This window comes from Molossus molossus, unplaced genomic scaffold (assembly GCF_014108415.1).
Source record: "Molossus molossus isolate mMolMol1 unplaced genomic scaffold, mMolMol1.p scaffold_m16_p_19, whole genome shotgun sequence".
NCBI classification, from domain to species: domain Eukaryota; kingdom Metazoa; phylum Chordata; class Mammalia; order Chiroptera; family Molossidae; genus Molossus; species Molossus molossus.
In genome coordinates, this window is record NW_023425354.1 from 11,865,317 (window position 1) to 11,889,520 (window position 24,204).

A 24,204-nucleotide genomic window follows, 5' to 3' on the forward strand; every position below is an offset into this window, starting at 1 on the left:
AAGGAGTTACCTTTTGTTTCCCTTTGTATCCCTAACATTGCTACTCTGTTGGTTTGGTCCACTTTCAAAACATGGCTCGTTTGGATTGTTAAAGTGACGTCTGGCTCTAACATTTGCCCCTTTCCCCCAGTGTTTGCATTTAAACATCCCTTCATACTACTCCTGCCCTATCATGCCTGGTAGACAAAGGCCAGGCTGGCCAAACCCTTTAAACGTAACCCCTCCCAGCCATGAATTCTCATGTCCTTGTAAATGAAGTCTAAGAGCACAGGCTTATGGCCCTGTGAGGCCCCCACACCAGGCTGTAACCTCTGCCTTCACACATTTGAAGAACACGTGACTATGCAGGGGACACAGTGAACCATGCGGAAGACCGGGGCCTGGGGAAGAGGCGGCTGCAGACAGAAGTCCACCTCGGAGCTCCTCGGAGCTCTCAGTGTGTCCCGAAAGATGTGGCGGCAAAGCGAGGCTCTGGACACACTCTGATTGCCTTTTCTTCTTTCTTTCTTTTAGCAAACTGCCTAGTTGGGCCAGAGCTGTTGTTCCCAAAATATTTTATGTTACGGAGAAGGCTTGGAACTATTATCCTTACACGATTACAGGTAAGTTCACTGTGCAGCTGGTATGTTACATGTGGCAGTAAGACAGAACAGTGGTCAGATTTCACCGAATTCGGGTTTGTTATCCCAGCAGAGACTTGTGGGAGACCCCTAACATCCTTTTAGGTCATAGCTCTTCCTAGCAGGGGGTGGGGGTTTTAAGCTAAACAATTTCACTTTCCTCCTTAAAGTGAGTGTCGAGAATAGCTTTTGGAGAAGAAAAGTGACGCTCTTTTAGTGACATTTCTAGAGGTTTCATTATCCTTATTGCTTTCTGATTTCTCAGTAATTTGGGGGTGTGGTTTGTTTATTTTGATTTGTTTGTTTTATAGTCCTCCCTTTATCCCCCCCGCCCCCCAAAGAACACCTTGACTATAATTTATGTAAAAGATTCTGTTGGGTCCCTCTGTCCCAAACTACATTGAGGTAACCTCTATGCTGATAGTAAACTAGAAATCGTGGCCATAAATTTAGAAGGCTTAGTTCCTGCCCTGAAACACATGGAAATTCAAGATCCCACTTGAATATCATCATAAAAAGCTCTTCTTATTGGTTATGAAAGCTGCTTTTCCACTTAAAAGATTTCATGTGTGGTTAATGAAATGCTCTACTAGAACGATTAGTCTTTAATTCTGCTTTTACAATGCCAACTCTTTGGTTTTTAATTAGCCACAAACCCATAGGCTAATTGAATCTTGTCTTACAGTCCTTATCCGACCAACCACCAACGTACAGTATGAAAGAGTTTCAAGAGAAAAAATGGAAACATTCAGTATTTATGAAAGTTTAATTTTTGGAAAGTTTCTTTACCACATTTTAAATAATTATATTGCACTGTTATATGTTAGTTGTATGGTCTTATATCGCATATAAATTATCTAAATCATTTTTCTCTTTTTTCTTTTCCCTCTTGTCCAAATGAACCTCTGGGACCAGAATACACAGTAAGTTTTATTTAATCATTTTTAAAAATTCAGCATACAATAAGTTGATTAATTGGAACTTCCCTTGTGTACTTCTCATCTTATAAATGTAATAAAAATATAGGGGAATAATTCAGAATCAGAAATCTTTAAATGTTGGCTCTTACATAGTTATATATGATGTAATAACTTGAATGCTCTCGTGTTCCAGAATATGAGTGTTAATTTAAAATGCCTTGAGAGTTGCTTTACATAATTAACTTTGCTTGTATTTTTAAATAGCTTAACTGCTCTACTTGTGATAGTTCACTGTACATAAGAACAGGTTCTAGAAACGTGGTATTAAAGAGACAATGGTAGTTATCAGTGGAAGATGGCATTTATACTTAAAGGCTGTGGTTCTCCTTATAGGAGTACCTTGAAATGAGAAAGATGTACGTTCAAACTATTTTCCTAAGAGCTCTGGATTGGACAGTCTTTGTAGTTTGATAAAATCATTTAATTTCTTCTTGCCCTAAGAGCCTTTCGAGCCATTACTTCCATTAAAAAAAAAAAAAAGACCCTAAAATATACTGTGTTGTGGTATTTCCATTGGATTGTTTCCCCAATGGCCAACAGGTCAGACTGTCATAACAAGAAAATGGTTAACTGAACTGTGATGGAGCTTAGTTTTTGGTCTTAATCACAGTCACCGAAGGAAAGAGGGATTGTGAGAGAGAAGTGGATAAAAATGATTCATACTCTGCACATAGTAGATGCTCAATGAATGGTTACTGAATGAATGAGTTCATTCTCAGTGAATTTGTGAATTCATAACTTAACGAATAGTTATTGAATTGAAGGAATGCATGAATCAAAGACAGATAGTCCAAACAGATACAGCAGAAGTATCACCAGCTTTGGAGCTGATTGGCCTGAGTGTCCCCTGGCTCTGCCGCTTAGTGGCTGAAGTTTTTAAGTGGGTGACTCCCAAGAGCCAGTTCTGAACTTCATGCTGGTCAATGACTGTGTTCTCACTTGTTCTTTGCAAAATTAAAAAATAGAACTGATACTCAAAGTTTTTCATAAAATTAAGTGTGTGTCACTGAAAACTGGAATAAATTACATTCCTCGTTCTTGGACATTAAAGTGTCTAATGTCCATAACTTCAAAAACGGGCAATTCTATGGCAAAATGTAAATTTCACATTTTGGAAGCAAGGGAACCACAACTCTAGAACAAGCAGCTTAATTTCTTTGCACCTGAGTTTCTTCATCTCTAAAATGGGGCTAATCCCTCTTTTATACTGTTCTTGGTAGCAGGATTCAGTGGTCTGACATAGGGGTAAGAAAGCTTCTGCTATAAAGGATCATATGGTAAATAATTTCTGTTTTGTGGGCCGGTCTCTGTCACTGTGAAAGCGCCCACAGACAATACGTAAAGATATTGGCATGGTCATATTTGCCCAGGCAACAGGCCAGATTGGCCCCCAGGCTGTCGTTTGCCAACCTCTGACGTGATGTATAGAACGCTATTAGCACATCTGTACATAACAAGCAATTAAATGGTTCCCCATGAACACAAGCCCCCAGTTCCTTGGCTTCTAACAATTGCACGATCCTCAAGGGGAAGGCTTTGGAATCTTCTGAATCCTCGTTCTCAGTTGTGCACATTGCTTTCTTTCTTTTCTTTTTTTTTCTTTATTAATTTTTTTAAGAGAGAGAGGAAAGGAGAGGGAAAGAGAGAAACATCGATGAGAGAGAACATCGACTGGCTGCCTCCTGCATGCCCCCCACTGGGTATCGGACCCACAACCTGGGCATGTGCCCTGACTGGGAATCGAACTGGCGTCCTCTTGGTGCATGGGTCAATGCTCAACCACTGAGCCACACTGGCTGGGCACATTCTTTTCTTTTAAGCCTCCATTTCCTCATCTGCAACTGGGGGAAATGTATTACCCTTTCTCACGAGGGTGATATGAAGATTCTGTTAAATAATCCATATAAAATCTCAGCCTGGTCCTTGGTCCATGGTAAATGCTCAGTAAATAAATATTCATTGTGCCCTGGCCAGTTTGGCTCAGCGGTTAGAGCATCGGCCCATGGACCAATGAGTCACGGGTTTGATTCCAGTCAATGGCACGTACCTCGGTTGCTGTTCATCCCCAGCCCTGGTTGGGGTCATGTGGGAAGCGGCCACTCGATGTGTCCCTTTCATGTCGATGTTTCACTCTCTCTTTCTCTGTCTTCCTCTCTCTCCCTCCCACTCTATCTGAACAAAAATGGACAAAAGTCCTTGGGTGAGGATAAAAAATATATATATTTTTTAAATAAAATAAAATAAATGTTCATTGTTATTATTTATGTGCAGTGGTAGAAGCTGCCATCACAAAAATGGGAGTTCTTTGGGCAAATAAGTGGGACTATATTTTGGTGCCTCGACAAGTTTGGGCTGTAGTTATTAGACTCATGGTACTAATTGTCTAGGATAGCATTTAATTTTATTGCTCTCTGATAGAATCCCGTTTTGTGCTTCTGCGAAAGCTTGTGCCTGGACTTTTCGTTTGAAATGTAATCTTGACCCTGTAACTACACCAAGGCAGTTATATGCCTGGTAAGCCTTCGAATGAGGTCGCTTTGACTTGACCCAGAACTGATGGCATTACTCTCCATAAGCTCATGACAGTACCTTGATTAATTGAATGAAGTCTGAGAAACAGTTAATGATTGTGTGTTCATTTCTTAAGACTGTGTTAAACGAACTGAGGTTCTCAAAACAGAATGCAACAGGACAAACATCATGTTTCCTGACAAGGCACCCCACGGGGATGTGCTCCCTAAGGCAGCCCTCCCACGGGCTCTCCTGACAGCCCCCAGGCCTGAGCCTGTCTCCTGTGTAGGCCACAGGGTTTCCGAGAGACCCCTGGCCTTTCCTTCTGCCCAGCCTCTGCCCCACAGTGCTCTTGCAGTTCAGACTTTTACAGGGACACAAATCATTTTATTTCTGTTTGAGGAAATTTGGGGACAAAACATAAAGAAGTTATTTATAATTGGCTAGCCTCACACTCCTGCTGTCTGGAGGCTAGAAGTTCAAGATCAAGTATTGGCTGATTTGGTTCCTGGTGAGGGCCTTCTTCGTGGTTTGCTGAAGATGCCTGCTTGCTGTGTCCTCACATGGCCGAGAGAGAAAACGCAAGCTGTCTGGTCTCTTCTTCTTCTTTTTTCTTAAAAATATTTTTTCTTTATTGATTTTTTGTTTGTTTGTTTTTAGAGAGAGGAAGGGAGAGGGAGAGAGAGATAGAAACATCGATGAGAGAGAACATTGATTGGCTGCCTCCTACATTCCCCCCACTGGGTATTTGGCCCACAACCTGGGCATGTGTCCTGACCAGGAATTGAACTGGTGACCTCCTGGTGCATGGATTGATGCTCAACCAGTGAGCCATACTGGCCGGGCTGGTCTCTTCTTCCAAGGAACTAACCCCATCATGAGGGTCCCAGTCTCCATGACCTCATCTAAACCCAGTCACGTCCCATAGGCCCCATCTCCAGATAGCATAGCAATGGGGGTTGGGGCTTCAACATGAATTTGGAAGCAGGCACACAGTTCTTACATAGCATGCTCATTCCAGGGTGAGTGATGTCATGGGATTCTGGCCACTGAGACACATGGAGCCCACAGTGTTGACTGTGAGGTCAAGGCCTGGACTTCATTCTCCACAGGGAAGCAACATTGCTCCTGTCTAATCCACTTTTATTTTCCACCCCAAATATAGGACAGCTTTTCTTTCTGTCTCCAGTGACGGGGAACCTGGGCTCTTCTCTCTGGCTGCAGGTGCCTCCTTCCCATTGACCTGGCCTCAGCTGTGTTCTCATGCTCCGCCCACCACAGCCTCTGCTCCCAGGATTTACGACAGATGCTTTCAATGGTCTTCATCTTTTTTTCCTGTTTTGAATGCTTTTTATTTGGACTCTTTATCCCCTGGTCCTTTAATCCTAAATACCTCTTCTTGATGTCTTTCCAAGCGTCATCTTTCCTGTCTGTGCCCCACAGCAAAACTTCCCCAGTGCCAAACTCCCAATTCTCGGGACCAAGCCCTACCCTGCCTCATGGAAACCAGACAGGTGTCTCTTTTCATAGGATTAGCCCAGAGCGATGTTTGTGTATTCCTAGGATCCCCTAAGTCTTATACCTGACTGTCTAGCCTATTACGGAGACCTCATGCTGCCCTCATTAGTGACAGAATCCAGCCAAGAGAACTTTCTATTTAGGGCCATCTAGGGCTTCAACATTATCACAGTTATAAAGATGGAAAAGCTTTTCATGACGGTGAGTGACTCTGTGTGTTTAGGATTATGTGGAAATGCGATTTGCCCAGGAAATGGAAAAAGAAAAAGTCTTTAGCTTGGTTATAGGAAAAACCTTAATTATGCGATGAACAAAGAACAACACGACGACAGTTTTCCAGAGGATAAACCATCTAACCAATCCATCAGAACCTGCTGGCCCTTCTGAAGTCTGTGAAGTCACACAGGTGCCCGAGGAGCCTGGCTTTGTTTTGCGAGGACCAAAAAAGGCAGCGCTGGAGTGTGCCCAGAACCCAGCAGCATCCATGCAGCCTCAGGAACAATGAACGGGAGAAAGGGTTTTCTTCTCATCTGTAAGAGTTTGACAACCTCTAAACTATAGTGAGTCGATAGGAGTGGCCTAGAATATACAGTTGCTATCAATATTTTGCGATTATGACCATCTCACTCCACCAAAACATCTTTTTTCTTTTAAACAATTCAATTGCCTTTTGTCTCTACACTTTCTTATTTTATTTTATTTTTTATTGATTGATTTTTAGAGAGAGGTAGGGAGAAAGAGAAAGAACATGGATTAGTTTTTCCCCTTGTCTATGCATCCGTCCATTGGTTATTTTTTTTTTTTTTTTTTTTTTTATCCTCATCCGAGGACATTTTTCCATTTTTTTACTCAGAGTGGGAAGGAGAGAGAGGAACAGAGAGAAACATCGATGTGAAAGGGACACATCGAGTGGCTGCCACCCACACGACCCAACCAGGGCCGGGGTCAAACTGCAGCCAAGGTACGTGCCCTTAGCGGGAACCGAACCCTGGTCTCTCTGGACCGCAGGCTGACGCTCTAACCGCTGAGCCAAACCGGCCAGGGCCCATCCATTGGTTCTAGTATGGGCCCTGACCAGGGGTCGAACCTGCAACTTTGGCATATTGGGTCTACAGTAACCACCTGAGTACTTGGCCAGGGCTCACCAGAACATCTCAGTAAGCTCTGCAGAAGAGACTATGCGAGATGGGAAGCACCTTTCTGCTCATTAGAATAGCTGCCTGTTACCCAGGGAGCCAAGGTAGTCATGAGCTGTCCAGTGTTACCCGGCATTTTAATTTTTTAGTTGAAAGAAGTACAAAAAGTACGTCGTAATGGACCAGAGAGAAGGACATAGTCTTGAATGAGAACCTCAAACCGTGCTGAGCTGCAGTGAGAGATGGGGTGCTCAGGGTTGGTTTAATCGAGCCTGGAGAGTCCGGGCCGCTCACAGCTGAGGACGGTCATCAGTCACCCAAGATGAAGTCCGGTTATCTTCCCAGGCGTGGCAGTAGATGGAGGTAGTTTTCTGAAAGCAGCTAACTGCCCTGGGTAGGAATTTCACTTGCAATCTTGGCCTCATCAGCTTTTCTGATCATTGAAAGAGCTGGTGGGTGCTGATGACCATTCCTCTCAAACCCGATCTTCCTTCTAAAGCTCCCTCCTCTGCCTTCCGCTGAGTCCCCGCCAAGGGTTATTACCAAACTAGGAAATTACAAAACTAGGAAATAGATACAAGTCCAGGGAAGATACATTATTATCCCAGAACTCTAGGATTAGTCTTGTCTGAAAGGAAATTAAAGGTCAATCTGGCCATCTCAACCTAAGAGAATGAAGGTCCCTAAGTGTTTCTTCTTTGGGATCCTGAAACCAGGGGTGGGGATAGGGTCAGATGAGTAGGAGATAACTTTCTTTTTTATCACTTGTAGAGAGAGAGAGAAAGGGAAAGGGACGGGGGTGGGGGGACATTGATGTGAGGGAAACATCAATAGGTATATGCCCTGACCAGGAATTGAACAGCGACCCTTTGGTGCACGGATGGTGCTCCTAACCAACTGTGCCACACCGGCCAGGGCGAGTAGGAAATAACTTTTGTCTTTATGTAACAATTCTGAATATCCAGGGCAGTCCATAATTTTGTGGGGCAAAGGAGAGTATGCCTTCTTAGAAATGGGGACATAGAGCTGGGACCTATTAGGGACCAGGCCAAAGAAATTCCTCTAGTTGGAGGTGCTGATGAGCAAGGTAGCAATTAGGCCAGAAGAGGACCTTCCCATTAGAAGACAGTTGAAGTCAGTAGAGCCATAGCTCATGGCATGAGACTGGTGTCCTAAATAGAGCCAGAATGACCAAGTTCAAAAATCTGCAGGTTCGAGAAAATTTAGATGGAAACATTCTAGAACCATTCATAACAATCATAAAGATGGTGTGTAGCCCATTAAGTAAGGGGAACACTGGGTTATACAGTTAAACAGATTTTTGGTATTACAGGACTTCTCAGAGCCTTTACTATTCTAACATACATTGTGAATCTCCAAAAGGGCGCTGTCATAGGAAACACTTTCCACACTTGTCCCCGCAACCTTGGATTTCTCAAAGCCGATCTTCTAAAATTTAGGGGCGCTTCAGAAACTTCTCTCAGGGTCAGAGTTGTGATGTGCTCAGTAACTGGGCTAGTAGATCAATTCTCTTTTGGTTAATGTTATTTTCTCTTAGGTTTCAGTGGGCTAATTGTGTTGCCTGAAGAGTACTGTTACTCAAACGCCAGTTTTTTAAGAAATCCCAACAGTAATGAAAAAGGTGTGTGTTTTTTTTTTTAAAGAATCGGGGGACACAGAACCTGTAAGCTCCTTTTCAAGGCAAGCTCATTCTGTGAGACCACAAAGCAAAGGCAGCAGTGTTTGGGAATGACAGTGACTTTGTGCATTCTATTTCAGTTCAGAAAATGAACAGGTTATATGGGTGAACCAGTTGCAACTCAGTTCGTTCACAGACGTGCCTCAGTCCTTGTGTAGGACTGGAACTTGTCTCCATATCTCAGCAACCCAGTTGTCTGGTACTTGTTTAGGCAGGAACCTTATAACATCCAGTCAGTGTTGTCTGTCTGATTTTTCCCATTTCCATTTGCTCTCGCTGTTCCCAAACTCTTCTTTGTATTTCAAAGAAAATGAATTCAGCTATTGGCGGGGGCAGGGAGAGAACAGAAGATAAAATATGCTTCTCTGTGTAACAAAGCATTTTTAAATGGTTTGTATTTCTAAAACATCATTCAGAATGACTTTATAGAGAGCAGTCATTACAGAAAAAAGATTTGTTTAAAGGAATTTTCTATAGAAGAATTTACAAGGGAATTCTTTGTTTCCTATTTTCTACTCGTGGTACTGAACGTTGGATTTCTCGTCTACAGTTTATTAATGCCTATGGAGTTGTGTTCAGTTTGAGTTGGTGAGGTCAGAATAATACAACTGGAAAAATTTTGTTGGGCAGATTTCTGTAAAAATAAAGTAAAATGCATATAATTGTGGTTATACTAATATAGTAAGTTTTAGTGATTGAACTCAATGCAAAATTGCCCCATCTCTTTTGACCTTTCTTGTTTGTTTTTGTTGTTAATCCACACCCGAGGGTATTTTTCCATTGATTTTTATTTATTCCTATTTTTATTTTTTTTATCCTCACCCGAGGACATTTTTTTATTCAGATAGAATGGGAGAGAGAGAGAGAAACATTGACGTGAAAGGGACACATTGAGTGGCTGCCACCTGCATGACCAACCAGGGCCGGGGACGAACTGCAACCGAGGTACGTGCCCTTAGCGGGAACTGAACCCGGGTCTCTTTGCAAACCCGGCCAGGGCTTGATTTTTATTTCTATTTATTTATTTATTTATTTTTTATCCTCACCCGAGGACATCTTTGCATTTATCCTCAGACAGAGCAGGAGGAAGAGAGAGAGAGAAACATCAACATGAGAGAGACACATCGAATGTCCGCCACCTACACAGCCCCAACTGGGGCCGGGGACAAACTGCAACCGAGGCACGCGCCCCCAGCGGGAACCAAACCTGGGACTCTTCGGTCCGGGGGCCAACGCTCCAACCGTGAGCCAAACCGGCCAGGACTTCGTTGATTTTTAGATAGAGTGGAAAGAAGGGAGGGGGAGAAAAAGAGAAAGATCAATGTGAGAGAGACATCAATTGATTGTCTCCCGCACAGGATTGAACCTGCACCCCAGGTACATGCCTTTGGCCAGGAATTGAACCCATGACCCTTTGGTCCACAGGCCAGCACTCTAACCACTGAGCCAAACTGGCCAGGGTTCTTTTGACCTTGCTCATTGCTACGATGCTTTGAAATATATACTTAAGTGAGGAATTTGCCCATTTGATTAGGAGGGAGATTCTTACAGTTTTAAATTGAATCTAAAGTTTTCTAACTTGGACATGTGCCAGTCAATATTTGGAAAGTCACGCCAATTTGTCCCCCTCTCTGTTATTTACATGCATTTCTTTTTCATTTCACGTGGCCTGCCTGTCTCTTTAAATTCTTGTCCTGCCTTTTTTGTGTGTAGCTGTCAGTATTTACGAGCATCTTATGCTGATTTCTGCCTGCACAGGTCCAGTGCTCGATTGTATGAGCCTGAATGTAGTTTCTCTGCCCGATTTTCTTAGAAGCGTGTGTAGCAAACCATGTCCCCATTGAGAAAACATGTTTTCATTCATGTCTTTGCTGCCTCTCCCTCCTGGCTTTGCTTCTCCAGTGGGTTGCTGTTACTCAGCCTGCCGGGGGACCGGAAGAAGCTCCATCCGTGAATGAACTAATGAATGAACAGAAGCCTCTGTGCAGGGTGCAGGCTGATGAGAGGCAGCCTGAGGCTGGCGTTTCTTTCCTCACTGTGGACTGGGATACAGGCTGCTGTTTTCCTGCTCTATTTCCATGCTTTGCCTTCCTCTCCTCCACTTCTCTCTTAGGTCCCACCGCTCTTGGATACATTTTTCTTCCTGTGAAGCCCGTATTCGGGAAGTCATTCTCTGGATCATCCACATCTCTAGTATTTACATGCAATTCCTAGTCTTCTTTGCTTTAAAATTCTTCTACTTAAAAAAAATATATTTTTCTCACTTTTCTGGAACTATGTTCTTTGCCATTTTTTTCCAACTACCCTGTCACTATTACCGCCCACGTTATCTGTGTATAGAGTCATATGTGGCCCTCGGAACCCAGAACAGCAAAGGCAGCCCAAATGTCTCCTTTTATTTCCTTTTCCTCTTTCCCTGTATGATGACAGAGATTCTAAGTAGATGAGGAACAGCCAGACAGACACCTTCTTGAAATTGGTATGGCATTAAAGATCATCCATGCACAAAAGAGAAGTTTACATATATTACCTTCTAACTATAGGACAGATTTTCTATCAAAATGGAAGGATAACAATTTCCTGATGAGGAATAAAGAAAATTGAAAGATACTTTAAGATCTTGTTTTCTACCAGCTGCCTCTACATATAGGTTCATCACCCACAGTCTCCTATTTTACAAATAGCACGGCCCCAGATTCCTAGACAACAGTAAATCCTAAACTCAAGACCTGATCTCACTAGCCTGATGAGCATTCTGGAGGTAAGTCTTCTGTTGGTGAGATGTGGAACATTTGCAAATCCAGTTTAATTAACGATCCCATCTCAAGCTGAAATGGTTAATATGCTAACAAAGAATGTAGTACCAGAGAATCAGTGTCTTCGGGGGAATTCCATTAGAGAAAAGGTCAGGTCTGTGTAGAGCTTAATGTTCCTTGATAGCAGAGAACACGTGTTGCATGAAGTCAGAACAAGATGTCCATGGAGGAATGCTTTTGAGTTCCAGATGAAAGCTAAAACAGAAATGATCTTTTAAAAGCATATAAATACTTCATCCACCCTAGGCCAGCTTCTCAACTCTTCCATTTAACTTTCTTCATTCCAAGCCTCCACATAAACTTTCTGCTCAGGCGTGGAAGGATTCCACCTAGTGACCAGGAATAAGGCATTGAGTTATTGGGCTCAATCATTGTTTTTTAAACTTTCCTTTTCTTGGTCAAGGAGTTGCCTTGTACGTGCCTCACTGGCCACCATGTCCCTGCACATCATTTTATATGAAGAATAAACTCTGATGTCACTTAAAAGTAGCTTGAACTTCTAAACTGTATCACCTCTCAGAACCTGCTCTGTGCTAAAACTGCATGAACGAAGTAGTGATTCCCACACTTCCTGTACACCTCCCCCATCAACTTATCAGTCTTTATAATGTGCTCTTCTTTATGTTAAAGTGGGCTAAAATTAAGAGAATTTTTAGAACATCTTGTGATTTCCATTACACATAAAAGAATTACTTTGGGATATCATTGATGTGTTTATTAACTTTTTATTGGATTTGAATTTTTTTTTTTTTTTTTTTACCTTCACCCAAGGACATTTTTCCATTTTTTGTTCAGATAGAGTGGGAGGGAGAGAGAGAGAGAGAGAAACATCGATGTGAAATGGACACATCAAGTGGTTGCCACCCACATGACCCAACCAGGGCTGGGGACAGACTGCAACTGAGGTACATGCCCTTAGTGGGAACCGAACCTGGGTCTCTCTGAACCACTGGCTGACGCTCTAACCGCTGAGCCAAACCGGCCAGGGCTGGATTTGGATTTTTTCTGTTTACTGCAAAAGTAGATGTTTATAAAACCCAAACATTATAAAAATGTTTATCGTAGAAAATAAAAGGGCCTCATGGTTTCCACTGTTCTCTTTACAATAATATTTTGGTGTTTATTTCTCCTTTTTTTTTTCTGTGTATGTACTATCCATTGGGTTGTTCTTTTGCGTTGTGGTTTTTTTCTTTTTTTTTTTTTTTTATCCTCACCCGAGGACATTTTTTGTTCAGATAGAGCAGGAGAGAGAGGAAGAGAGAGAGAAACATCGATGTAAAGGGACACATCGAGTGGCTGCCACCCGCACGACCAACCAGGGCCGGGGACAAACTGCAACCGAGGTACGTGCCCTTAGCGGGAACTGAACCCGGGTCTCTCTGTACCGCAGGCTGACGCTCCAACTGCTGAGCCAAACCAGCCAGGGAACGTTGTGGCTTTTTTCTTCCTTTTTACAAAAATTGGATCTACCTGTTTTACATTTTGCACTTTTTTAATAGCCTTAGTGTCTACCACAGTGTGCTTAACCAGCCTTCTACTGATGGACTTTGGGTTGTTTTTATGTCTGTTATAGGACCAAAAGTATGGTAATGAACATTTGTTCATTCATATCTTTTTACACCTGAGAATTCACACCCTTCCTGGAGTTCTGGGAAGGTTTTAAACATACTTCCGCAGTAGGAATTAACTTAAGCCATCATATTCTCCCTGTGCTTTTCCTAAGTGAATAATTGTTTCCCCAGTTTATCTTTGGGTAACTCCTGTTTTTCCTTCTTTGGGTTTATTTGAAGCTGGGCACATCCCTCATTTGACACGTGCATACACACTTATTCTCTGCTCTCAGTGGCCACAGGACACACTGAGAAGCACAGCCTGTGCCCTAGTCCCCATCACCCCCGACTGAGTATTCAGCTCCACTAGAAACACTCATACCTTATGTATCAGATACTTCAAACAGTGCCTGATGATAGTACGTACAGTATCAATATTATTGTCGTTACTACCTCAGTGTTGGGTCATGTCTGTCTGGCCCAGGCTGGACATGGAGAACACTCAGTATTTACCTTGGATCAGCATTTGACCCAAAGCTTTTCCAAAACTTCACGCGTTAAGAAACACCTGGGCAATATGAAGCGAACCTGGAACCCTCAGCAAACCAGCGGGAGAGGGGCCTGGAATCTGTTTTTAACAAGCCCACCAGATGAGGCATCATTAAGTTTCAGAAATACACTGTGAGAGAATATATGATTTTTATTTGACTCTCTAAACTGGCGTGGGGCGGGATTAATACCTGTCCGCGTCCAGTTTTCCCCATGACTGGGTGCAGTGGGGTATGATATGGTAGTAATGATGATCTTCTCAGTGAATGGTGCACAGTCTTCCAGAAGCTCTGCCGCTGCATGCTTCTGGGGTGCAGAACACTTAGAGAGCCTCAGACTCACCTTCCACGGCCCCTCCTCCACGGCCACCGCCAGGGCGTCCAGAACCACTAAGAAACTGACCATGAAATTCCCTGCCTGCTTGCCCCTTTCTCTTTAAGACTTGCTCGCATTTAGTTTTGTTCTAAGTGTTTCTTATTGCCATAGCAACCCTAATCAATCACCGGACTAAAAATAGCTCTTTCACGTTTCCAATGCATGTCTGTAGTGAATTGAAAATTGGACTCTGCCGTGCATTTTGCAGACGCTGCTTCCGTTTCCCAGCTCTGGACCTGGGCGTGCTCATGTCTGGAAATCATTCTTGCAGAGGCCCGGGTACTTTGCTCATCTTTCCTGGCATGCTTCTTCCCGGCTGCAGATTCCATCATCCCTTCCAAAAGACACAAGTCCAAGCATTTAAGAGTTTAACAAAGAACTGTTGCTTTTCTGCATTTTCGATTTTAGGGCCTTTCACAGGTACCCGATGATCACTAGATAGAAAGACGCTCAGGCCAGTGGGTGGATGCTGCTGGGTTTGGGAGGCAAATGAAAGATGCACAGATCCTGGCTACTGAGGAAGCTGGTCCTGGCCGGCGCAGATGACAGCAATGCTAGTAAGACCCTCTGGATAGGGAGGAGCTGAGCAAGAAAACCAAAGAGGAGATGAGAAGAGATCCTTTGCCTTATTTCCCTAACTTCTTCCTGACACCACTACTATTTTTAGGGGATTGAGGGCAAAACAAGCCCTGGATGAAATAAAGTGAGCATTTGTTATGGTTCCTCTGGCCAAGTAGCTCTTGTAGTCAAGAAGAGAAAGAAAGATTTTTCATGAGAAAGATTTTTGATCCAGTGTGGACCCAAGGGAGGAAGGAGCACTGGGGAGAGGCTGAAGTGACTCATGCTGTCCCCCAGGCTCCGGGGGATGACGGCACCTCACTGCCTGTCCCCCACTTCATCACATGGCTCTAGAGTCACCGCCGAGCCCTCTGCCTGGAAGCAGGGTCATCGCGTGGGACCCTGCAGCTCCCAAAAGTGGTTTTTTGTTTTATGCTGTTGCTTTTTTTTGTTTTTTCCCTTTTTGATTTTTAGAGGAAGAGAGAGAGAGAGATGGAAACATCAGTGAGAGAGAATATCAACTGGCCGCCTCCTGCATGCCCCCCACTGGGGATCGGGCCACAGCCTGGGCATGTGCCCTGACCCGGAATCAAACCGGCCACCTCCTGGTGCACGGGTCGATGCTCAGCAACTGAGCCACACCTGCCAGGCTATGCTGTTGCTTTTTTTTTTTTTTTTTATCCTCACCCGAGGATATTTTTCCATTTTTTGTACAGATAGAGTGGGAGGGAGAGAGAGAGAGAGAAACATCGACGTGAAGGGACACATCGAGTGGCTGCCACCCGCACGACCAACCAGGGCCGGGGACAAACTGCAACCGAAGCACGTGCCCTTAGCGGGAACCGAACCCGGGTCTCTCTGGACCGCAGGCCGACGCTCTAACCGCTGAGCCAAACTGGCCAGGGCTATGCTGTTGCTTTTTTAATGCTGTTTCCTAATTTCTTTGATCCTTAGTTTCGTAATAGGGCCGAGAGAACCAACAGACATAAAGCCTTTAGATTCGGAGGAAAAAAAGTACACGGAGATCCCAGTAGTATTCTTGTGCCCGGGCACGGAGGTGGCCCGGAGTCTAGGGAGCGCTGAGGAGGGCTGCGGGCAGAGAGCTTCCCGCAGAAAAAGGAACGGCCCACCTTCAGGAAAAGGAGGGCGGTGACAGGATGGGCCGGAACATACCATGCCACGGCCAGGCTGTAGGAGAGCGAGCCTGCGCTGTGGCCTGGCCACCATCCCCGTCATGGGAAGGACCAAGCGGAAGTCCTGTTGTCGCTGCTGCAAGCCCACAGCTTCCCAGTGCATCGGTGCATCCCTGCACTTACACAGCAGAGACACCCCCAGCCCAGCGCTCTTCCCCCCATGTAGCCCGTGGGATTCGTGCGAAGGGATACACTGGGATGGGCCAGCATCTCCCGAGTGACTGTTTTACCAGGCGCTGCCTGTCCCTGCACATTCGTTAGCTCGTACTCCTCACCCCACAGCTAGGAGGCTGGCATTGTATCCATTTTATGGATGAGAAAACTGAAACTCAGGAGGGTTGAGGAACTTGCCCAAAGTCACACAGCTTGTAAAAAAAAGAAGCTGAGGCCCTGGCCGGTTTGCTCAGTGGTTAGAGTGTTGGCCAGCGGACCAGAGAGTCCCGGGTTCAGTTTCCGCTAAGGGCACGTACCTTGGTTGCAGTTGTCCCTGACCCTGTTGGGGTCATGTGGTTGGCAGCCAGTCGATGTGTCTCTCTCACATCCATGTTTCTCTCTTTCCCTTTCTCTCCCTCCTGCTCTATCCGAAGATAAAGGCAAAAATGTCCTCAGGTGAGGATTAAAAAAAAAAGCAAGCTGGAGTTTGAACCAAAGTCTGTTTCACTCCGGAACCTGTTTTCTTTCTACTGAACCACCATGCGTCCTCCCTGTGGGCCAGCCACAGCTGCTTGCCGCCCGGACACCAGCTAGTGGCAAGCTTCGTGGTGTCTGTTACTAGTAGATGTCACCCTGGACAATAAACAGTGGCCATCGGTAAAGCAGATGACGTCAGAGGTAGAACTACTAAGTTAAAATGAATCCAAATTCCCCAATTCCCTGAATATGTTCGAACCTCCAAGGGAGTCATACTTGACTCGGCTGAGCCAGATGGGGGATTTGGAAAGGAAGAAGTGGTTGGACTCTGGAGGTTGGGTGTTGGTTTCGAGTGCTGCGTAACAAGTTTAGTGATGTGACAAATCACAAATGTATCATCTCACATTGCCATTGGGGCCCGAGCTATGTGGGTCTCTGGCTCAGAACCTTCCCAGGCTGAAATCAAGGTGTCAGCCATGCTCCAGGTTCATCTGAGGCCCAGGATCCTCTCCTGAGCACACTGGTTGTTGGCAGGCTCAGTTGCTTGCGGTCGTAGGAAAGAAGTCCCATTTTCTAGTTGGCCGGCCTCCAGGGATCCCTCGCAGCTCCTCAGCTTCCAGCCATAGGGCCCTCTCAAGACGTGGTGGCTTACTTCTTCGAAGCCAGCAAAGGACTCTGCTTCTTCTAGAAACAAGTCTTATATAATGTAGCATAATCTCATGGTTTAGGTCATCTCAGCAGATGAGCTACTATCCCATATTCTCAGGTCTTCCCCACACTTAAGCGGAGGGATTATACAGGGTATGTAAACCAGAGGCTGGGAAACTTGGGCCCCATCTGGAAATTCTGTCTACGTGAGTTAGTTTCTCCTTCACGCTGTTGTGGGTCAGATGGGACTTCAAACGCCCAGTGTGCCATAAAGCGTCTTCTGAATTCCTTAGACGTCATCCACTTTTAGCCATTGAGTGACACGCCTGCTGTCTCCTCTTTCAGGACGTTCCAGTTTGGTTATATCAGGGCTCCCACACTCCTGACGGTAAAGGCTCCAGGATTAGAGGGCCGGATTGTCAGGGAAGCTAATCTGCGCTGGGAAGCAGAAATTTATCTCAACATGGACATCTCACTGCAGAGATTATAGTGACAGTTCTAAAAATGCCCCGAGTCATAGATACATCTGACTTTTTTTTTTAATCCTCACCCAAGGACACTTTTCTATTTTTTGTTCAGATAGAGTGGGAGGGGGAGAGAGAGAAACATCGACGTGAAAGGGACACATCGAGCGGTTGCCACCCGCACGACCCGACCAGGGCCGGGGACAAACTGCAACCGAGGTACATGCCCCTAGTGGGAACCAAACCCAGGTCTCTCTGGACCGCAGGCTGATGCTCTAACCGCCGAGCCAAACCGGCCAGGGCGATACATCTGACTTTTAACATGAGACACCTACACACTCCAGGGCTCAGAGAAACAGCCATCAGAGTTCCCAAGGGAATGGTCAGCCCCGAACCACTGCAGTAGGAGGAGTGCTGACCAGCCTGGAGCTGGCCTGTCTGATCTGGGTGCCCACTGCCCTGCCTGCCAGGTGCACTCACAGCCTCTGCCAGCGTTGCCATTCTGATATGAAAATAACCTAAGTCCTTGACTCAAAAATAACATCTGCCAATTTGCATAAGACTTTTTACCCAAGTGCTGAGATTTATTTGTTTGAGCTTAAGTAAGGCGTTTAAAGGTTCAACCAATAAAAAATCCTTTCGGGGTTCCACTGATGCACCCAGACCCAGCTCCCCACACTGCACAACTCTGTTCTCTAACCAGCTGCTACTGTACTGCGTTGGATGGAGTCTCATGTGAATTATGGGTTCAAAAGGACAGATCTGTTTACTTGAAGGCTTGTTTTGAAAAGGGTCTCGGGTAGGAGCATCTCCCCAAGGTCGCAGGGTAGGAGCATCTCCCCAAGGTCGCAGTCGATGGAGAGCTCTCTGAGCCCTCGGGGTTTCAATTCACAATGAGCTTTCACAATGAGTTTCAATTCAGTCCCCCTCCTCGGGACTCCCTGGGACTGGGTGTGAGGGCAGCAGCCATGGAGTGAGAGGTTGGAGAGGAGACAGCAAAGAAGGTGTCGGTGAATCATTGCAGGGCCACGTTCTCCATGAAGGCAATTACTGGTATTGACTTGCCTGTTTCCCTGGGTCTGAGACAGGTGGATGCCGAATCACGCAGGCGTGTGGCATCAGGCGGTTCTCAGTGGCACATCCCAGGCCCCTGCAGGTGCCTGGGGGTCTCTGCTGGCTGAAAGGGAGTCAGCAGCACATGGGTGAGGGTGGGTACTGTGGACTTCAGGATTTTAGGGAAGGCTTCTCTGTTTACTTCTTGTGCAGGAAGTAGTGAGGTGGTTTTCCCACAGGGGTGTGTATCAGCAGGCCCTGAAGGGCTCATTAAACACAGATGCCTGCTCCACCCCACCCCACCCCACCCCCCGAGTTTCTGATTCAGTGGGTCTGGGAGTTGGGCCCAAGAGTTTGCATTTCTAGCAAGTTTCAGGATGCTGCTGATGCTAAAGGTTCAGAGATCCCCCACTTCGAGAACCAGTGGGGAGGGACACTGGGCCCAGACTTTCAATCCCGACTGTACTTGTCACAGGCTGTGTGATTGTGAGCCATTTTCTTAACCTCTCTGTGTCTACATTTCCTTATCTGTAGAGCGGGGTAACAATGATAGCACCTAGTTCATGGAGTGGATACAAGGAATAAGTGGATTGGAACCTGCAAGCACGGAGACCAGAGCCCGGGGTAGAATACATGCTCTTGGGACTGAGCACATAGCCCAATTCTCATTTCTCCAATGCCTGCAACTCCCGGGGAGTTGCTGGGTCATTTTACCCAATTGTCCTCAATCCCGTTTATGGTGGCCAAGAAAGTTAATGCCCAGCTTGGTGCCAGCGGGAGGGAGGTTACAGCAACATCCATCAAAATCCTTTTTTTAAGCTGCCTTGACCCTTAAAATCTACTGGATCTGTAAAACATAACTCAGTGAGACCGGGACACAAGGGTGGTGTGCATTTGGGGTTTCTCTCCCCTGCGCTGGCAAGAAGAGGGGCTGCCTACTATGCCAAGCTCAGCTGCAGCCTCATGCTGAATGCTGACGATGCCCAGCACTGTTCTATGCACATGGTTTTATTTGACTCTCACAATGTATCCATTTTTTTTTTCCTTTATTGATTTTAGAAAGATGGGAAGTGAGAGGGAGAGAGAGATAGAAACACTGATGAGAGAGAATATTGTTTGACCGCCTCCGGCATGCCCCTCACTGGGAATCAGGCCCACAACCTGGGCATGTGTCCTGACCAGGAATCGAACCGGCGACCTCTTGGTGCATGGGTCAACACTCAACCCCTGAGCCACATTGGCCGGACAGTATCTGTGTTTTAATACTAATGGGGTTCAGAAAAGGTCAACGACATGTCCAAAGTCACATAGCTATCAAGTGATAGATCCAAACTAAAAGCCAGGTCTGTCTGACTTTGATAATGTATGATCTTAAGGTTCTGCTAAAGCCCCTGCCTAGCTTTATATGAACATCTATAAAAGGGTCAGGCTGGGTCCCCAGGTCCCAGCAGTGGGCACCCACAGCTGGAACTGCCTCAGTTTCTCTCAAGCCTGTGGGACGACTCAGAACAGAATCCTTATGGAAATGTCCTCTTCAGCGACTTGCCTTCCATTGCCGGTCATTCTCTCTGGCCTGACTTCTGGGTGAAATTGTGTTCACGTTGCCAAAGGTGGCTTTTCTCGTCTGAATTTGGACATTGACCTAGTATCAGCATTTCTAATCGCAAACAGCATTTCTGATTGCAAACAGTGCTCCCAGCCACGTGGCCAAGAGAGCATCCAGAGGCTATACTGAAGACAAGAGAACAAACGGCATGCTAATGAAACTTCCCTCTTTTTCCCTAGTGTTCCTTTCTGCCGAAATTCTCCATTCACATAGAAACCAAGTATGAGGACAACAAAGGAAGCAACGACAGAGTGAGTAGCCCCCACCCCCATTCCACCCTGTGCCTGGGACCTCAGAGTTCTGCCCTTTGGCTCTGAGGGCTAGTGCCCTGGTATTTGTTTCTGGATTATTTTGTTGTCTAGCTTTTCGTCTCATTTTAATATGTAGAAATTTCTGTGATCTGGAGTAATTGTCACTTGGGATTGAGAGGATGGTGGGGGCCTTGGAACTCCTGGATTTGGTTTCTGATCATTGGATTGAACACAGATCTTCCCAGTGACTGTTAACATTTACTTATAGAAATGAATACAATTAGATATATGTGTGCATTCTGTACATATTTTCTAGACTGTCCCAGCTGAGTACCTTCACCAGAGTTCTTGGAACTTTCCAGAAGAAATAAGAATGTGGGTGGCAAGGGTACTCTCCCCACAGTAAGTTCAGCAGCCCCAGTGGTTAGCATCCTGGTGGTTAGTGACCCCAGGTGAACGTTTTGGACCATCTCCTCATCAGCAGCTTGAAATCAGGAAAAACCAGTGCTAACACCATAATTCAGAGATGACTGCTGTTATTAGCATTTTAGGTCATGTTGCAGATTATTGAAGAATTTATTTATTTTGGGGGATGGTTAATCCTCACCTGAGGATATTTCTCCATTGATTTTTATGTAGACTGGAAGGGAGGGAGGGAGAGAGGGAGAGAAACATCCATATGAAAGAGACACAGTGACTGGTTGCCTCCTGCACAACCCAGACCAGGGCTGGGGATCGAACCTGCAACCCAGGTACGTGCCCTTGACTGAAATCAAACCCTCAACCCTTTGGTCCGAGGACCGACACTCTAACCGCTGAGCCAAACTGGCTCGGGTGAGTAATTTATTTTTTAACCAATTCTCCTAAAATTGGACCACATAATAGACTATTTTTCACATGTCAGGAGGCGTCCTTCCCAGCATGACTGTTAGTGGCCGTTTTGTGTTGCACACGTATATCCCTTTAGGTCACTGGGTATGGAGGTGGGCTTGGCCATCGGGAGAGGGTGCTGCCGATCAGATCTGTCCGAACTGCTTTGCCTGGCCCAGTACTGACTTTTTGAACATCTTTTCGTCTTTCCAAACAAATTCCCCCACCTTCTCCCTTTCCCTGGGGCTCTGTCCTCAGGTCTCCTTCCAAACTGCTCCATCTGTGGAGGGACACGGAGGCACGTGGCCCCTCGGTGAGCCCTACCGGGGAGAGGAACACGCCTCATCTTCGGGGTTATCCTCTGCCCGGTCCAAATAGTCCAAAAATCCACATAGGTATCGTTTATTCTCTGTGCCCCTTTCCGGCAGGTGCTCCGTTCTCGTCACTCCTCCGAGGGACGTGGCCTGGTTCCTCCCCCTCTAGGCCTTGAAAACACAGGTTATCCCCGGGCAGCAGCATCCCGCGCATGCGCAGCCCCGGGGCTCTGAGACAGGCGGGCAGGAGGTGCACTGAGCCGGGGGCACACGTGTGTGTGGTCCTTGTCAACGTTTCTCCTCTGGGAGAAATGCCAGCTATTGTACCCTGTGTTATCGCCGCCCCAACTTGCTGATTCCGAGCCTACCACTGGGGCCAGCTCCTTATCTCTGTCCTGGCACCCTGCCTGCCCAAGTCCACACCCTGCCATCTTGTTACACAACTGAGGTCCTCAGTGTGCTTTTCCCGGGTTCCCATTCCAGCCTCTGCCTGGCTCTGCCCCAGAGAGGCCACTGGACCAGAGGGGCCAAGCCCAGCTTGTCGACCTCTTTGCCAGTTCCACTTCCTCTCATTTACGTATTCAGCAGCAGCTATGGATCACACAGCTGGTCCAAAGTCGGTCCCAGAGAGGCAGAAAAGAAAGGCTGGATTCGTTTTAATTCGTTTCACTCACAGTTGTTAATGCTTTGAAATCAGACCATGAGAAATATATTTTGATATAATAACACTTACTTTAACTATTAATAGATACCTTTGTCCAGGGGTTCACAACCAGAACCTTAAGCAGATGGCATGTGCTGGCATGTGCTTTCTCTATCCGTGGGTGAGGATGGGGTTTTTGGTGGGAGGCAGAGTTGCTGAATAAAGCAATGCAGTAGTGGGTATTTCCCTCCTCTCTGCTTTGCCAAATTACTTAATAAACTCACTTCATTTCTTTGCATTTTCTGGGTGTATAATCTTGTCATTCAGCTACCATCCTTCACAGTGCTATCTGCACCCTACCTGTCAAAATATAATGAAATTGATGATGATAAGAAGCAGTGATTAAATTGAAAGACGCTAGCGATAATCATATTGGTTACTGATTTAATAGAGTACATGTTGTTATCCTATTATCAATGGCCATGAAAGTAATTTTTTTACATGACTCAATACCTAGTAAAAAAAATAAAAATAGTGTCGAGATGGCTAGGTTTTAATATCTTCCTCCTCTGTGTTAAAATAAAACTCGTATAGTTATGATTGTGAAAACCTGTAAATTGTGAATACATTAACCAGGACACAGTGGGCAAATTGTCTTAAATTGAGGTCCATTTATTTTATGCACATACTGATGAGAATTATTTAAGCCCTAATTAGTACTGGGCAGGATGGCACCGTGCCAAGATAGGTTCTGTTGTTTGTCCAAGGCCATAAATCTAGATCTGGGAGGGCCAGTGCTGAGCTCTCATGTGGCCGCTGCCAGGTTACTGTCATCCACTGGGGTTAATGGGGACAGCCTTGCCTTGACTTCCTCTTCCAGACAAAGCCCGCACCACTTAAAGCAGGGGTTGTCCAGACTGACAAACCTCAGAGGGAAGGGGGTGGGGCAGGGAGGGATAAACCAAAGAACATATATGCATAGATGCATAACCAATGGACACAGACAACAGTCCGGTGAAGGAGTGGGGTGAGTAGGGAGGAGTGTTCTATGGAAGATAAAGGAGGGACGTCTGTAATAAAGTAAATGAATTAATAAAAAATAAATAAAGCAGTGGTTCTCAACCTGGTCTGCACATTGGACTCACCCCAGAGGTTTGGCAATGGCTCGTGGCTGGACTCCACTCCGCTGGGATTTCACTGGTCCTGGGTGCAGGCTGGTCTAAACCAGCGATGTCCATGAAGGTAGAACATTATCCCTCTAGGAATGCTGAATCTAACCGTTGGGCGTATGTGTAGGTTTAGAGTCCACCCTCCATTTAAACCTGATATGTTCTCTTTGGGCGGCTGTAGGATGTGCCATTGGCAGATCGACACCCCATTTGAGGATCTAGACAAATGGTTCAGTCATGACTGATGGTAAGTCACCCGGGAGTCTTAGCACCAATGCCACCGTCTCTCCCCCTGGGATTCTGATTTCACTTGTCTGGGGTGGGTCCAGGCATTGGGATTTATAAAGCTTCCCCAGGCAAACCTGGGGGACATCAAGGCTGAGAATATAGACTTAAAAAAAATAGTAAGTGCTATCTAAAACCAACTGTGAAATTCAGGAAATCGGATTCTCTAAATTTCTCCACTTCTTTGTACTCCTGGAAATAGAACAGTTTACAAAAAGCATGTTTACCAACCACCGCCGCCACCACACACAGTAAAAGGGCTCGAGGGCTCCGCGTTATTCTCATTAGCCATCATTCCTCCGCAACAGCCTCCTCTGCCCAGGTGGAAAGAACGTGTCTGGTTTAGTTCCTGGAAGCATGGGGCTCGGTCCTTCACAGAGCTCTCCTTGCAAATTGCCTAAAAGAAGTATTTGGAATTGATTTAGTGTCTGGTTCAGTTGTGTTGGAAGGAAAGAACACAGAGTTGTGCTTTGTGAAACAAAATGATTATTATGGAAGCCCCAGCTATATGACCCTAAGCAATGACGTCTTGGTTTCCTTATCAAGAAAACAGTAAATAATGTGGAGCATGATTAGCATCACAGAATGGAAGAGTCAGGCAGGTTAATTTACCTGAAACACTTCCTAGGCTGATGATTTCCGAATGAGACTCTGCTTTTGTCTGCCTTGTAAATAAACTGGTTCTTATTCAACACATTTTGGGTGCCTGCCGTGTGTCAGGCATTAGGAGAGGCTCTGAGAGTCCAGCAGTGACAGACTGTTGGGG

The 24,204-nt window shown here is 45.7% G+C and overlaps 1 protein-coding gene across 7 annotated transcripts in view; it reads left to right on the plus strand.

Moving 5' to 3' along the window:
- The window catches only part of PITPNC1 (phosphatidylinositol transfer protein cytoplasmic 1), a 227,088-nt gene that overhangs the window by 134,850 nt on the left and 68,034 nt on the right, over positions 1-24,204 (plus strand). For all 7 annotated transcript variants that reach the window (XM_036267860.1, XM_036267866.1, XM_036267864.1 and 4 more), the window contains 3 exons: positions 514-602; positions 1,536-1,543; positions 20,086-20,157. In XM_036267860.1, the coding sequence (XP_036123753.1) occupies positions 514-602; positions 1,536-1,543; positions 20,086-20,157 (169 nt within the window). The remainder of the gene's footprint in view (positions 1-513; positions 603-1,535; positions 1,544-20,085; positions 20,158-24,204) is intronic.